The sequence below is a fragment of the Copadichromis virginalis genome, linkage group LG12 (genome assembly GCF_057382275.1).
Source record: "Copadichromis virginalis isolate Kocher_CV1m ecotype Utaka linkage group LG12, C_Virginalis_male_GT1.1, whole genome shotgun sequence".
Taxonomy (NCBI): Eukaryota; Metazoa; Chordata; class Actinopteri; order Cichliformes; family Cichlidae; genus Copadichromis; species Copadichromis virginalis.
This window is the reverse complement of record NC_140629.1, coordinates 13,678,581-13,693,655: the sequence shown is the minus strand read 5'-3', so window position 1 is coordinate 13,693,655 and position 15,075 is coordinate 13,678,581. Positions and strand designations below refer to the sequence as shown.

General features: G+C 42.9%; 1 protein-coding gene across 5 annotated transcripts in view; it reads left to right on the top strand.

Annotated features, from left to right (window-relative positions):
* ncor2 (nuclear receptor corepressor 2) overlaps positions 1-15,075 on the top strand; it is a 91,662-nt gene that overhangs the window by 55,362 nt on the left and 21,225 nt on the right. For all 5 annotated transcript variants that reach the window (XM_085474800.1, XM_085474799.1, XM_085474798.1 and 2 more), the window contains 7 exons: positions 1,396-1,535; positions 3,927-4,087; positions 5,328-5,390; positions 10,477-10,619; positions 10,746-10,884; positions 11,473-11,899; positions 14,676-14,796. In XM_085474800.1, the coding sequence (XP_085330926.1) occupies positions 1,396-1,535; positions 3,927-4,087; positions 5,328-5,390; positions 10,477-10,619; positions 10,746-10,884; positions 11,473-11,899; positions 14,676-14,796 (1,194 nt within the window). The remainder of the gene's footprint in view (positions 1-1,395; positions 1,536-3,926; positions 4,088-5,327; positions 5,391-10,476; positions 10,620-10,745; positions 10,885-11,472; positions 11,900-14,675; positions 14,797-15,075) is intronic.

Genomic DNA, 15,075 nt, shown 5'->3' with positions numbered 1-15,075 from the left:
GAACTCTGTTATAATGTATCTAACCGCAGGTGCTAACTTCATGGTGGCACTAATGAAATGGCACATGTAGGGCGACCTTTTCGTATGTTTATGAGCAAACTATGTCATCTTTCCTGAAGAAACTGCTCATTACCAGGCACTTTGCGACCATATCTCTTGATTAGCAGCTAGCATTTACAGCTCACTGTCACAGAGGGAGGTATCTGCAGAGGAGGAACAGAAAGTGCATTGCTATACATCAGGATTGCTCCAAATGGTAACAGATTATTTTTGGGGAGAGGAGAAAATATAATAGGAAATGACTTAATATAAATGTTAATGTCTTTCCAGCTTCACAGAGTCCAATCTTTTTCTAAGTATTGTAGTGTTGTGTTGAGATCATTATTAATTTCACAGAGCGGGAGAGGACATTAGGGATGCTGTGCAAATGGAGAAAAAAGAATTAGCTTCTCTGTGTGAAAGGTGCATTTTTAAATTTACTCTTCTCCCTCCCTAACAACAAATGCTAAGTAAGATTTTGCCAATTGTTGTTTGGTTGTCAGGAGCTACTGAAAATATGTCTATTACAGAGATACACATTGTTTACATGGTTTGGGTGAGCATTTGCTCAGAATGATACTGCAAATACCTCAAAAAGAGAATATGAGATCTTAATTCTTGATGAAGAGCCGACTGATCATTGTTAAGCAGTATTTATGGTTTTAGGTCGAGCTGCGTGTCAGTGCTGTGAACTCTAACCATAAAAGCCCAGACAGGCAGGAAACTGCTGAGGAAGTGGTTCTGGGTGCTTCAGGAGCAAGAAATGTGCTACTGTAATTTCGGAACTTTCGCATCCTCTTTGGTTTTGCCTATGCTAAAATTGAAGCTGCGTAAATCTTCATTTAGGTAAAGTGAGATGCATTTAAAAAACAATAAAAGAAAGCAAGGTTTTAGAAATGAGGAAGAGTGGAATTTCTTTTTTTTTTTTTGGTTTCATATTCTATGTTTAAAAAAAACAAGAAAAAAACACCACCACAAAGGCCAGCCTGACACCGTCGGCTAGGAAGTCTCAGACTTGGGTTCTGCCACCAAAATTGCTAAGTCATTCGCTGTTTGGAAGCAAGCAGAACATGCATGAAATCGGAGAAGATAAATTGTGGTTAGTAATGCTAGAAAGATACTGGAGTAACCTACTCAAGTAAAGCTGTTAACCACCGACTGCTTCTTTTTATATTAATCTGATGGGCAGGATGCACAGGATTTTGACAAAATCTGAATGCCTCTGCGTTTGCACACTGAAGCGTGTGCGTCAAAGATGTGCAAATTGCAGGAGATTTTTGGGTTGTTTGTTTTTGCCAAACTACTTGGGATTATCTTTGTAATACGGCACCTCATTGTTGTGTTTTTTCCTCACAGCACGGTCAGCAGCAGCAGCAGCAGCAGCAACAACAAGTGAACCGGAACAGCCAGGAAGACAAGGAGAAGGAGGAGAAAGAGAAGGAGGCAGAGCGGGATGAAGAGAAAAATGACACTGAAGACAAGGAAGATGGAATGAAGTGAGTTGCCATTAATTAAAAAAAAAAAAAAAGAAGTCAAAACTATCCAAGCAAGCTTTTAGCACTGGGAGCTTTAAATTTGAGAGCACACTGACAGCTCAAAGAAAAGATGGAGTTGAGTGGGTGAACCCATACAGCTGGAGTAATTTTTCTTACTTGATCTTTTTCTCCAAGTCGCAATTTTTCGAATTGTTCCATGTCAGGATGCAGGAAATGGAGTTGGGGTAATTTTTGGCTATTGGGAGTTGATCTGGAAATGCAATCATTCTGTAACCCTTGAGCTCTTTCTCCCTCACCTCCAGCCAGACTTTCCACCTACAGCAATTTTGAGCTTCCATTTGCTCTCCCTAGTAGAGCAGCTGTTTTCCTGTTTACGTTCATCCCTTTGCAAATAGCACAAAGTCTCATTTTTAAAACTCTGTGCTTATTTTGTTAGTCTGAGTTGTTTTTGGTGAGGAAAATAAGCCGTGTAATTAACCTAGCTGGGTGCAGTGTTGAAGGAGGGGGTGTTTTTAGGCACGGTGCCACTGAATGAGGCAGAAACGGTAGGAATTTCATTGCATTCTGTTGCCTGAAAATTATTAGATAAATCCATCCCTCTGCGTGTGTATTTAGGCACTATATTATGTTGTCAGCTGAGAGTGTACACTCTAGCAGTTTCAAGCAATGGTAGGTCATATTTGCAGATGTGTCAGACTGCAGGAGGATGATGATGATGAAGCGTTGCCGGGTGCCCGCCTGCTCTGAGGCGAGGCCAGGGGACTCCGTGACTCCCAGCACACCCCGCTGCCTGCCTGTCACCCCTGGCACAGCTGGCTTGCCTATATTTAGTGTGCCACCAGCTCCCCTCAGCAAGATTAATGGAGCTGGGGGAAGATGAATGGAGGAGCAGAAGGTTCAAATTCAGTGGCTGTCTCCTGGCATGCCATTGTGCAGACACTCAATAAATTATCCTGGAAATAAAAAGAATGGAAAAAGCAGCGTCTGCATACACGTTCAAATTTTTGATTTGAAGTTTGTTTCATTCTGAGGTATTTTTGCCCATCCTAGGGCTGTGTGATATGACCAAAATCTCATATCCCGATATAAGACATCTATCGTCCGATAACGACATAAATCACAAAAATGTAATATTTTCTGTAAATTCTGTGAATCTCGGGCAGCTCGACTTGCGGGAAGTGTTTCCAGCTGCGCGTCATGTAACTGTAGTCAAGTGTTCTAACAGATGCGTGAAACTATACATTTTTAGACATAAGTTGTAATGGCCGCCATTTTCTTTGTTATTTACTTTGAGTATTTATTACACAGCGTGGTGCGGGGCAAAGCCTGTTCTAACGTTTGAGTCTAAGGTTTATTTTTTTAGCACCTGGCGACTCTTTTTTTTTATTTCTCATCCGGAAATAATCTGCTCTTTCACGTGATTCTCAACAGGATCTTTGGCTTTATTGTGAAAGGTTTATGTGGAACATAAACAAGCGGACACGCCATGGTGTTACCGTCGTCGTTGCTAACGACAACGCATAAAAACAGGCGCTTGTCCGTCCGTAGTGTGGTTATATAAAATATAAGAGAAAGAGAGAACTTTAAGAAATGAATATAGCCACTGCAGTGACCATCAAAACGATGAAAAAATATTGTTGTAAACAGTTTATTTTGCGACCCACGAAACAAACGATAGCGTAAAATGAAACGATAGACGTTTTTATATCGTCATCCGATATGTATCGTTATATCGAACAGCCCTAGCCCATCCTCATTTGGACAAACATGTCCGTGTCCAGGATTGGGACAGTATACCCACGCAAGTAATTGCATCAGGCATATAAGGTCATTATTTTTGCATATCAGAAAACAGTCCATTAGTTTCATTTACCTGCTTCTCTGTCCACATATTGAATAATGTACCACAATTTCCCAGTGTTACTTCAGTGAGATGCTTTTTCTTGGTCCTGCTGTTTTTTAGCGTTGTAGTATTGAAATGTGTTTGTTCAATATTTGCATCCTATCATTTGCATTTTTTTTTCAGAAATTATTATAGTCCCAATAAATATTAAATAAAATTTATATCCCTGATGAATATTTGGAACCATTTTTTTTAAATCTTGAGTCATCATTTTGTGATGAACTTTGCCTGCACAAAACTCACCACAGATCATGCTTGTAGTCTGTTCTTCTGCAATAAAACACTTGATTTCAGTTTCAGACTGAAGCCATTATGCTGTTGAATCATACCCCCCACCCTACCTTTGTTTTGTTTTGTTTTTTTCTTTAAAAGACTATTATCAGTGCCTCACAGTGCTGCCCAGAAATTAATGTCCCGTTTAATAGACCCGACCATTCAGCAACCCGGTGCATTCTCTTGCTGACTCTGTTGACATTTTCCAAATACAGGGACGACACCTCTGGAGAAGATGCAGAGGACAAAGAGCCTCCCGTGGCTATCAAGGGTCGACGAACAGCCAATAGCCAGGGACGCCGCAAGGGCCGTATAACCCGCTCTATGACCAGCGAAGCAGAGGAGACCTCAGCACCGCCACTCAACAATGAGCTCGGTCAGTATCTCTTGCATTGCAGCAAATTGGTGCAGATTTCTCCTCTCTCTTCTTTCAGTGTTAAAAAAAAACAAATTATCATATGACTTAAGCCACGCTGAACTCTGTAGCCTTAGAAAACAATGTAGGTAAACAGCATGATAAAATTGCTATTGGACTTATATACAGATGTAAAGACATACTTTATTACAAAATCATTCTAAATTAACCCTATAATTTTTAACTGGATGTAAAAGATTAAGATGGCATGCAGGAATAAATTGTGTGCATTTGTTAACAGCAATTGAACAAGAGAGAATCTTTACAGATAAATATTTGCCATCATCACTCAGCACTGAGTTTGGTCACCTTTGATCTAGTTGTGGTCTTTGGTCCCGTACCACAAGAGTGCACTGTTGATCCTTTGTCTGTTATTCGTGTTGTCTTATTCAGTCTTAAACTCATTACTTTTGCCTGACTGTCACTCAAACACCATAAAAAAAAGAAATCGTAATGGGTGTAAAATGTGGCAGCATTAGGTACGCACACAAAATCCTATTGGCAAAAGATGAACTATTAATAAAGGACTGTGTGTCAGCACTGTCCCCCTGCTTAGCTCTGTTTCATGTTCTAACAGATGGTGTGTAAGCTGTGCACACACAGACAAACTAGCTTCAGGCTAGGATGGCATTTTTGATGTTTCAGCATTTGTGCATACATGCTGCAGGTGTAGTCACAAAGAATCCCCTGGTGACTCGGGCTGTAGGGGCTCTCAGTCAGCGGCCACACCCCTGCCACTGTTTGCTCCCTTGCTAGCAGAAGTGCTAGCTGGCGCAATGTGCCCTTCACAGGTCCATATAGAGGACACGTGAGCACAGACTACTGCTGCGCTGTCCTGTCATGGAAGGCCAGGGACAGCCTGGCTTATGGCCTGTGCAGCAAAAGAAGCCAGTTGTTATGTCTATAATCATTAACTGACTTCTCTCCTTGGATTTCCTGCTTCCACCATCTAAAACAAACAGTCCCTAGCGACCCATGCTGCAGTGCTTCACTAGCAAGCAACTCAAGCCTCCCTCCCCCTCTTATTCTTTTTTTCTTCTTTAATTTCTCTCTGTCTTTCTTCTCGTCAGTCACTCCCTAACAGACATAGTGACAACTCCCCACTCCCCCCTCCACCTCCTCCCGCCTTCTCTAACTTGGTGGTTCTCCTTTTTTGTCTTTTTTTTTTTTTTTTGTCTTTTTAAAAAAAAAATTTTAACAGCCAATCTTGAAATGAATGAGAGCTCTCGCTGGACTGAAGAAGAGATGGAAACTGCCAAAAAAGGTAAGACACCTTTCTTTTCTCATGTGAAGTAGCTTTATTGCATGTTTTATGTATTATAATAAACTCGTCAACGCAAAGAATACTTATCAGCTTCAAGCACTGTTCGAAAGCATAGACAAGTGATGTGGCTGTGACTTCCTGTTGGTGTGGTAGCAACCACCACGTGCTGCTAGGTTATGTCTATGCATGTGTATGTCAGTCTGCCTGAACGGAGTCTGCTGCTTTTTGGAGCCGTTTCCCTGTGTCTCTGGGTCAAGGCAAGCCTGTATTTTATCAAGGAGGCTGTAAAGTCTACCCCTTATCAACCAACCCCTGCGAATACGGCAGTCATTAACGAATGCGGCTGTTTATTGTCTCTCACTGAAGATTACTGGCTGATTCATAAAGGTCACTGACATTCTGTCAGTTTTCCTTGCACCTGCACTCTCTGAGTATGCTTTTAAAGTTGTTTTTTTTTTTTTTTTTTTTTTTTGGTTTCGTTTTTTTAATATGCAGTACATTACCCTCATTTGCTGATTCAATGAGCCGTTTACCTGCAGTAATGTTTACTATGCTTTAAAGACACATTTACATATTGCAAGAAAAGGTGAGTGTGTGTGTGTGTTGGCAGTGACATTGCATATAAAGATCTTTCTTTACTCTTCACAATAAATGTATCCTTTTTCGATAACTTCTAAAATAGTGGGCAAAGTTGATCAACTACCTCTTTGTAGTGCTAGGTCTTCTGCACATGATTCACTGGGTTTCACAAGGCGGCTGCTTTGTGGTAATTTATAGGTGATGTGTCATTGTGCTTTGTGCGACTGGCAGGCCTGTTTTTGAATGTTTTGAACAGCAGATGAGGTGCCTTGCAAACAACTATCAGAAGCTCCAGTGTGATATTAAAATCCCATTTAGTCTGCACCTGCTTTGTGCTTTGTGTCCCGTCTCCTGCAAATTGCTACTTGGGTGTTTGTGCAGGTTTGTGTGTTAAGAGGTTATTTTGTGATAACTGGCACTAGCCTGGCTCGAACACGGTCCTGTGTAGTAATCCTGGTTAATGTCTTCAGTTCCATTCTCCTGCTGTAGGATTAGTGGGGCACTCCATCCAAGAGGATTAGCCTGGCAGCTCTGTGGGAGCGGTGCTTCTGTGAAGGGCTTATGTAACCACAGAACCCCAGCTACAGTACCAAGGGCTGAGGAGGAGGAGGTTGTTTTATCATCAGTTCTAGCAACAACCCCCACACCTGTCAAAAGGGATTCCCTTTCCAAGAATTCAGACATTCCAAGATCACAACCTCCGTCCTCCCATTTCCTCAGTTGCGCTTTAGTTTTGAATAAGCTTGTCAAGGTGCTTTTCCGCAGCAGGTGCTTGACATGTATATGTTTTAAAGAGGTTTAGGTGTCCCGATGCTAATGTGTTTATCCCTTTGAGCTAACCAGATCTGAATAATGGCATTTATAGTGTCTGGCTGGGCCTCACCATTCCTGCGTGGCAGTGCCAGCCAGCAGTGCCTTCGAGGATGGCATGGCCACACTTGGAGATGGATCGCCCTTGTCTTCCCCAGTCAAAGATTGGCACCTCAAACAAGAGATGAGCAGGCTTTGTAACTCTGTCTTAAACCCACCACCCTACGCCTACGTGAATGTGGGCACATGCAAGTAATGTGTAGCAAAGGCTATGCCTGTGTGTGCTGGAGTGCGTACCAGTCTTGGCCAGCATTTATGTAAGTGTGCTAATCTGCCAGGCTTCGCTTGGGTGCGGGCAGCCAGGCAGCTGGATAATAGGCCCAGCTCTGCATGCTGGAAGAACCCATTTAAAGGAGCAGCAGGTAGAGAATGCCATATTATCTTTTCTCCCTTTCTCCTCCGCCGTTGCTCCAACTCTCTCTCGTTCTGTCTCTCGGTTGGGAAGATGGCAACAGCCCAGATTGGCAAGAGCTGTGGAAGATTTGGCAAGCGCCTCTTTCCCCCACTCACTTTCTCTCTCCTCTCACTGTGTGTTGTTATAAACTAGAGAGGTCACATTCAAGATGAAAAGCAGGTCAGTCAGGAAAAATGTGAAAGCCTTTATGCTTTCTCATGGTATCAACATCAACTCCCTCTCTCACCCCTGCTGCCCCCACTCTTCTCTCTGTGCTTACTCTCCACTTCTATATCCTTTCCCTTTCTCCATTGTCTCTCTGGCTCAGTGGCTCTGCTTTCTCTGTGTTTCCTCGCTTTCACCAGGCTTCTCTCTCTCTCTCTCTCTCCCTCTCCCCCCCCCCCCCCCCCCCCCCCCCCCTCCCTCTCTGTTTACTCTTGGACTGCCCGAGTGTATGTTTGTGTCTGTGTGCTAGAGTATTAACGAGAGAGAGAGAGAGTTTGTACTCACTCATGCGGTTGTGTGTGCATGTGTGTGTATGTGCATGCCGCGGTGCCTGCTGGCAGAGTGAGGTAGGGGGAGGGACAGACCGACGGAAAGAGGGAGGGAGGGAAAAAAAGAGAGATAGAGGAGAGATCAGATGAGGAGAGAGAGGCTGAGCACATAGAACCGCCCCACAGTCCCACTTTCCTGTGGAAGTCTTCCCAGACGACCGCCATTGGGGAGAGGAGCGACTGAGAAGAACAGAGCAGCACTCACCGAAGCACAGGGAGGACAGAGGGAGAGGGAAAAGGAGGGGAGAGGCCAGGAGCATGTGCTGGTTTAGAGTATGTCAACCTGACACCGGCTCATGTATCGAGCCAGCTGGCAAGAAGAACACTGAGACTGAGCTGTTTTCATCTCCTCTGCTCTGGATCCGGAAGGCCCAGCCCTGAACAGCTTCCCTGCTGGCCCTCGAGAGATCAGACCGTCTGATAGCGTTATCCAGAGCAGGGGCACGAGACGACGACCAGAGCGACAGGCATGTGACAGACAGGAATAACCACTTTCTGGCCGCACCAGGTGTTGATTGGACTTTATCTGGGAGGAGCTAAAGAAAATACGATGTCCTGATTGGGTGTGAGGCTACCACCTGTTTCAGTATTCTTACAGCTGATTGGATGTATGCTACATGTGTGTTGCTCTGAGCAACTGAGGCCCTGAGCCAACTATAACTTATTGGGATTGTGCTTTGTGTGGTTTGTGTGCTTGCGTGTGGCGGATCAAACTGGATATAGCTAGAGGTCATCACAAAGTGACCTTTGACCTTCAGTAAATAAATTGAACTCTTTAGCACTTCAGCTTCACTGCATGCTGCGAAGAGTTAATCTAACTTCTATAAATGTGCTTATTCTTATGCCACCGTTGTTTCATGGTTGGTGTGAAGGCATATATTTTTGTGTGTACTCTTATCAGTTTCGAGGGTGTATGACTTGTAGGGCAGTCCACCCCCTCCCACCCACCGACTTTAAAAGGTTATTAGGTATCAGCAGTCACGTGTCTCAGTCCTCATGGAGCGAGTCAGGCCAACCAGTCTTTTCTTCCTGGGAGAAGCTTTTCTAGCAATACCTTTGGTGGCAGCAATGAATATTTCAGCTGAAAAACCTCTTCCACTTTAACAGTTTCAAGGTGCGCTGCCACTTTTAGACTCCAGAAGCTCAGACATGAAGATCACCCAAGCTTGTTATGGCAGCTCTTTTTATAATAGTATTAATAAATTCTCAGCCGAACAGTGAATATTATAGGTCTTTCCACTTTTTCTGCATGATTCATAGCTTTGCTAGCCCTTTTAGCTAGAGATTTTTTTTTTTAAATTACATTTACACACTGTATGTGTGACACAGCACTTATGTAGGTGCTAATGTTAATACAATTGCAACTATTGTGCGAGTGAAACACGACTGTGCAGTTTAAAAAAAAAAACTTTTTCATATTTAGGTGGCATTTTATGTGTCGTAATATCAGTGTTATAAGTATCTCTGTACACAAAGTCTTATGAAACATTTCCAGGAAATGAGACTTGTAAACAACTAATAGATCAGTTTTTATTGCAGATATTACTTAGTAATAGTCTTATCACTAACTACTCAATCCAGTGTTGGTATCAGATTCAGGCTTTCAGATTATTATGAGAGCTGAACTGATGGGGCTGTAAACAGCTGTCCTTTCCTCTCCTTTGGCTCGCAGCTCTGCGTGTCGTCCTACTACCTCCATTAAGCGATGAGATGCAGAGACCTCTGAACCCATGGCCAAGGTTATCCCAAGACGTGTTGGCTCTGTGCCTGTTAATAACACCCCTCCCACCCACCAGCCCCCAGCAACCTTTTGAGAGCTGTCCTGTTGCCAGGACCTGTCAGGCTGGCACAGGAAACAAGTGGGTGGTGTAAGCTAAGCCTCTTACAACACACTGTTAATGAGCTGCCTTTTAGCTAACAGCAGACTCTGGGAGGGGGGCGCTGGAGCAGATTCTATGCTATCTGTATTTCATTCATTTACTTGTCTTTATGCACTGAATGCTCTCTGCATATCTTACTATAGCACATATACACACTTTATGTGTGCGTCCCTACATTCTTGTGTGTTTCATGACAGGTTGATCTATCACAGCCCTGGCCCAGCGGGTGCCTGTAGACTCTTGTGTAAGGCCCAATCATGTGCTTGACTGAGTAAAGGACTTGGGTTTCTTGGAAGTGGGTCACATCAAAGTCAGTTAGAATATGACACACAGTGACCCCAGTGGAGTGAGTTAGTGATGTCATTGGTTTGACTGGCGGTTTACCTACCACTAGCACGTCCCTCTCCTTTTTGCTTTATCAGTCTCTCTCTTTCTTTCACTCTCTGTCTGTACTTTGGAAATCTATGTTAATAAGCCATGGTGCTCCTGGCAGAGTGGAACAGTGTCTATGTTACACTGTGGGTAAAACTCCCAGGCTGTGCCGCAGTTTAGACAGCTGTATAGAGACGGATGTTCCTGGCTATTGATTTACAATGGCAACGCTGTACACTTGAAGAGATTAGAGATGGCGTTGATAGTATATAAGCCAAAATAACCATTAAATTTACAATCGTCACAAGCAGTGCACTTTGCACAGCTTACATCTTTTACAGCTGCAGAGAGAATAGCAGATCATCAAGGGCCACATCCACACGTCTGTCTCTGTATGTCTATCCTAATCCCTCTGCCTGTCCATCTGTTAATTCTAGGCCTTCTCCAGTATGGTAGGAATTGGTCCGCCATCGCCAAGATGGTGGGATCAAAGACCGTGTCACAGTGCAAGAACTTCTACTTCAACTACAAGAAGAGGCAGAAACTGGATGAAATTCTGCAGCAGCATAAAATGAAATCGGTAATCAAAATGACATCCGCAAGCCTTTAAAAAAAATAAAATGAATTTTATACTTTGTGTAATGTTATACTGTAAGATTGCTTCTGTTGAGTTTTTTTTTTTTTTTTTGGGCTTATTTTCACCCAGGAGAAGGAACGAAAGGCCCGTCGTAGAGGCAAAGCCTCACAGAATGAGGAAACTAATGCCCCATATCCAGCAGAGGAGGAGGAGATGGAGGGTTCAGGAGCCAGCTGCAATGAAGAAGAAGCCCCCGAGGATGGAGAAGGTATATCAATCCTTATGCCTTGATTTTAAGCCTTCTATTTTGTCTACAAAGTTGTTTGTATTGCATTGAATGTTCAGGACAACTACAGCCGAACTACAAACTAGATTGCATACATAGACTTAATAACTCTCTTACAGTTTAGTTATTAATGGTTGTAAATGTAGAATTTATGCCAGAGTTGTTTTTTTTAAATTGCATTTTATTCTACACAAACTTTATAAAGTGGCATCGTTTCATATGACAGAAAAAAGTGTTTGAGCAGCTCACGTTGGCTTAAAGAATCATGGTTTACAAATGGGAAAATGATCATGAAACGTTGCTGTAGTTTGTTGACAGAAGTGTACTGCGTAGACTGTACTTCCTCAATAGAGCACTGAAGTCCTGGGGGCTTTCATCCATCATTCCAATTGGTTTTGTTTTCCCCTTATTGTACAGTGAAACCTGATTAGGCAGAAGACTGGCACTGCGAAAAATCTTCTTTAGCAGAAAGAGATAAGAGGAAAAATGGAAGAAAAAAGGTGAAGGAGATAAAACATTTGTAGTACAAACCTCTAATTTGTTTCCTTTCGAACCCTGTGTCCCTGCCAGGTGGAGCCAATAACAGCTCTGACACGGAGAGCCTGCCCTCGCCGCACTCGTCTGAGGACAGCAAGGCTAAGGAGGAAGCCTCAAGCAAGGCAAAGGGCAGCTCAAACACTGGCGACAAGAAGGAGGACCTCGCAGACACAAGTCAGGCAGGGGATGAGAAACCTGCAGTCAAGGAAGATGCAGATTCCATTAAACAGGAGATTAAGACTGAAACAGGGGAGCCCAACAGAGACCAGCTGCAGCCAACACCGCCCAGTGATGCCACAGATACAAAACCTCCCACTGCAGGCACGGAGGAAGTCAAGAGCTCCAACAAGAACTCCAAGAAGGACCATGCGGCCAAAACTTGCTCCCATGGAGACAGTGACTCTAGTGCCACTTGCAGTGCTGATGAGGTGGAGGAGACGGACAACACAGATAAGAACAGGTGAGGGTTCGTAGCAATGGATATAGTGGATAATGGTAAATGGTAATTTCCCATTTGTTTAAATTAAAGCAACAATTTTATACAGGCACAACATTAAAACTGTGACCCGTGAAGTGAATATGATGGATGCTCTCTCTACAATGCAGTATTCTCTTTCATCGCATTTGTTTCATGACTATGGGGTAATGCTTCCTCCCTGACCTCATCAGAAGCTGAAATACTATTACGCCACCTGCTATAGGCTTTCTCAGTGACACCCACATAATGGGGTGTGACATAGCGTGAGATGTCATTCAAAAACCTCTTCTCTCTTCTCACGGAAGCCTGTTGGCAGCTGTTCTTTGGGTACTAAGCTAACGGCTCTAGCCGTACCCTATTAGGTAGCAATACTGTATAAAATAAGTAGCACTACTTTTTAGTCTGCGCTACCCAAAGAACAGCAGTATTCTTCCCTGCACATTAGTTTGGTGGCTGTTTAGCCGATTGTCAGGCCCACCAGCATGTCTATGGCTAACAACCTGAGTGAAGTTGGAAATCTGTCTCTCTGCAGCAACAAGAGATACACACCCAGGTTGTGTGGCATGTGTAGACTGCTGAGGCTGCCTTGACCTCCCCCCAAATCTGTATCCATTGTATTCCTTTATGACACAAATTGTGCCACTGCAGGCTCGCTCACCAGGCTAACCTGCAGGGCAGTGTCCCTTTGGTGTGTGAGGCAGCTTTGCCACAGGGAAAAGTGCTAATACCTAAGGACTTTTATGCAGAAGCACACTCTGAGCCAGTAGCTAATTCTTTCCCATCGCTGGTGGCAGACTGACGATGTGAGGGCTTTTCTCTATTAGAGCTATCCTGGGAAGCGACGCTAACAATGATGGAGATGAGTCAGCTGATTCAGAACTCCTGTCTTCTAACTATAATTTCCAACTCCCTCACTACCAACTAAACCTCCATCGCTGTCTACCTTATAGCGCAACATACAGGACATGTGCAAGCACACAGCTGCTAAGATCAACATCCCTTCAGAAGAGGGTAAGATAGCTAAACCAGATACCACTATGTGGGAAGAAATATTTGTTACATCCGACAATGTCCTCCAGTTCCAGAAAGTGGGAATATAGGCTACTGGGAAAGCCATGGGGCTAATGGTTCTTGTGGGGCGGGCATGCTGGCTTGGGCTCCCCACCCTAATGACAAAGGAAAAAGGATTTCCTTGACACCTCTGTCATCTGCCAAGGCCTCTTGGTTGCAGCACAGGCAGCGTCTCCCCCAGCATTGCATTTTCAGGATTCCCAAAGTACCAGCCCCTCAGGCTGCAGCTGTTCTCAAGAATAGGGACATTTGAGGTTCTGATGAGGTCATGCAGGAGGCCCATAGTGAGAACCATCAGCACTAATCAGAGGACCAGGCTTATAGCCATAACCCTGAATTTTACAGGGACATCTTTTCCCTGGTATTTATGTGGTTATTACTTTTACTGCTATTTACCACCCACCTAACACTGTTGCAGATCAACAAAAATGGCTGTACCTTAATGTCCTCCAACAGAAAGCAAAAAACATATCAGAAAACCATCTCGAGAATATAAGAAATACCTCTGGACAGTGAGCCTGTTTCCAAACTCTACAGACAATGATGCTATCAAACATCTGTTGCATATAAAAGTATGAGGCACAGTGGCCTAATACCACAGCAGCACCCAAACACTCCAATATCACCAATGCCATGCAGTCATAAGATACAATGATGCCATGTTCAAGCTCCAAAGGCCTCAGAGCTGTTCTGGCATAATAGGGACCTACACAGTATTAGGCAGATTGAGTGCTGATCAGGGTATCCCTTCCCTGCTTTATTTCCCCTGTTTACATCGTTATACCAGTTTGAGAGCTTTGTTGTAAAAAATCTTCTGGTTTTTGAGTTTTCTTGGGTATCTTACATCTCTGTTCTGACACAGCAGACATAAGAACACAAAGCAGTGAGGGCTTTGAAGTGGTAGTAGTTGCCTAGCTACACTGTACAGCATTGAAGCCATATTTGGCAAGCTGTGTTTGTGTGTTCATGTACCACAGGTTGCACTTTTCTATTAGCCAAGGATTTTATTTGCACATCAGTATGAAAATGTGTGTATGTATATATGTGTGTGTATGTATGTGTATATATATATATATATATATATATATATATATATATATATATATATATATATATATATATATATATATATATATATATATATATATATATATATATATATATATATATATATATATATATATATTTATATATATATTTATATATATATATATATATATATTTATATATATTTAAATAATAATATTAATAAAACATGTCGTATGTGTCTGTGAATGAGGCCGCTAGAAATTGGTGTCAGAGTGCGTAGGAGAACTGATTAGTCGTGTTTGCACGGTACTTGTTCAGTTTTTTCCATGACAGCAGACTGCATGTACTGGCAGAGCTCAGGGAAATGCTGCCCTCTGCCAAGGCAAACAAAAGGGGGAGGGTTGGGGGGGGGGGGGGGTGTGCATGCGTGGTTCTGTGCATCGATTTGTGTGTTTAACTGTAATTCAGAGTCTGTTGTGTTTTTTGACAGATGTGTAATACATCAATATGAATCTTTACTTTTTTCCCATGGTCTCAGGCTATGTCAGCACACATCCTACTACATTAGTGGGTGGAAAAACTAAACAAGTGATTTTGTATGCTCTTCTTTTCAACCTCTTCTTTACTCCCACTAACTTATTTCTGTCCGTCTGTGTAGAATGATGTCTCCACGGCCAAGCCTACTGAACTACACTCATGATGGGGTCATATCATCCCCACTACAGAAGCCCATGGATCTGAAACAGCTGAAACAGAGAGCAGCTGCTATACCACCTATTGTGAGTTGCTAATTTTAAAGTTGCTAGCTTTAGTTCTTGTTTCAAACAGTTACAGATCTTTTTTATGTATTTATTTATTTTTTATTTAATATGACTCATGCAGAACTACTTTGCTAGAATCCAAGAATACACATATGGACTTGATAATGAGCATTGTTATTGTGTCCCTATAAACCTTTATGTCCCTTTTTAAGTGAAGAGCATCGTGGCTTTCCCAGCCTTTGAAAGTGTCTTCGCCACATAAAACTGATGAACTCACGCACTCACAATCTTTCATTG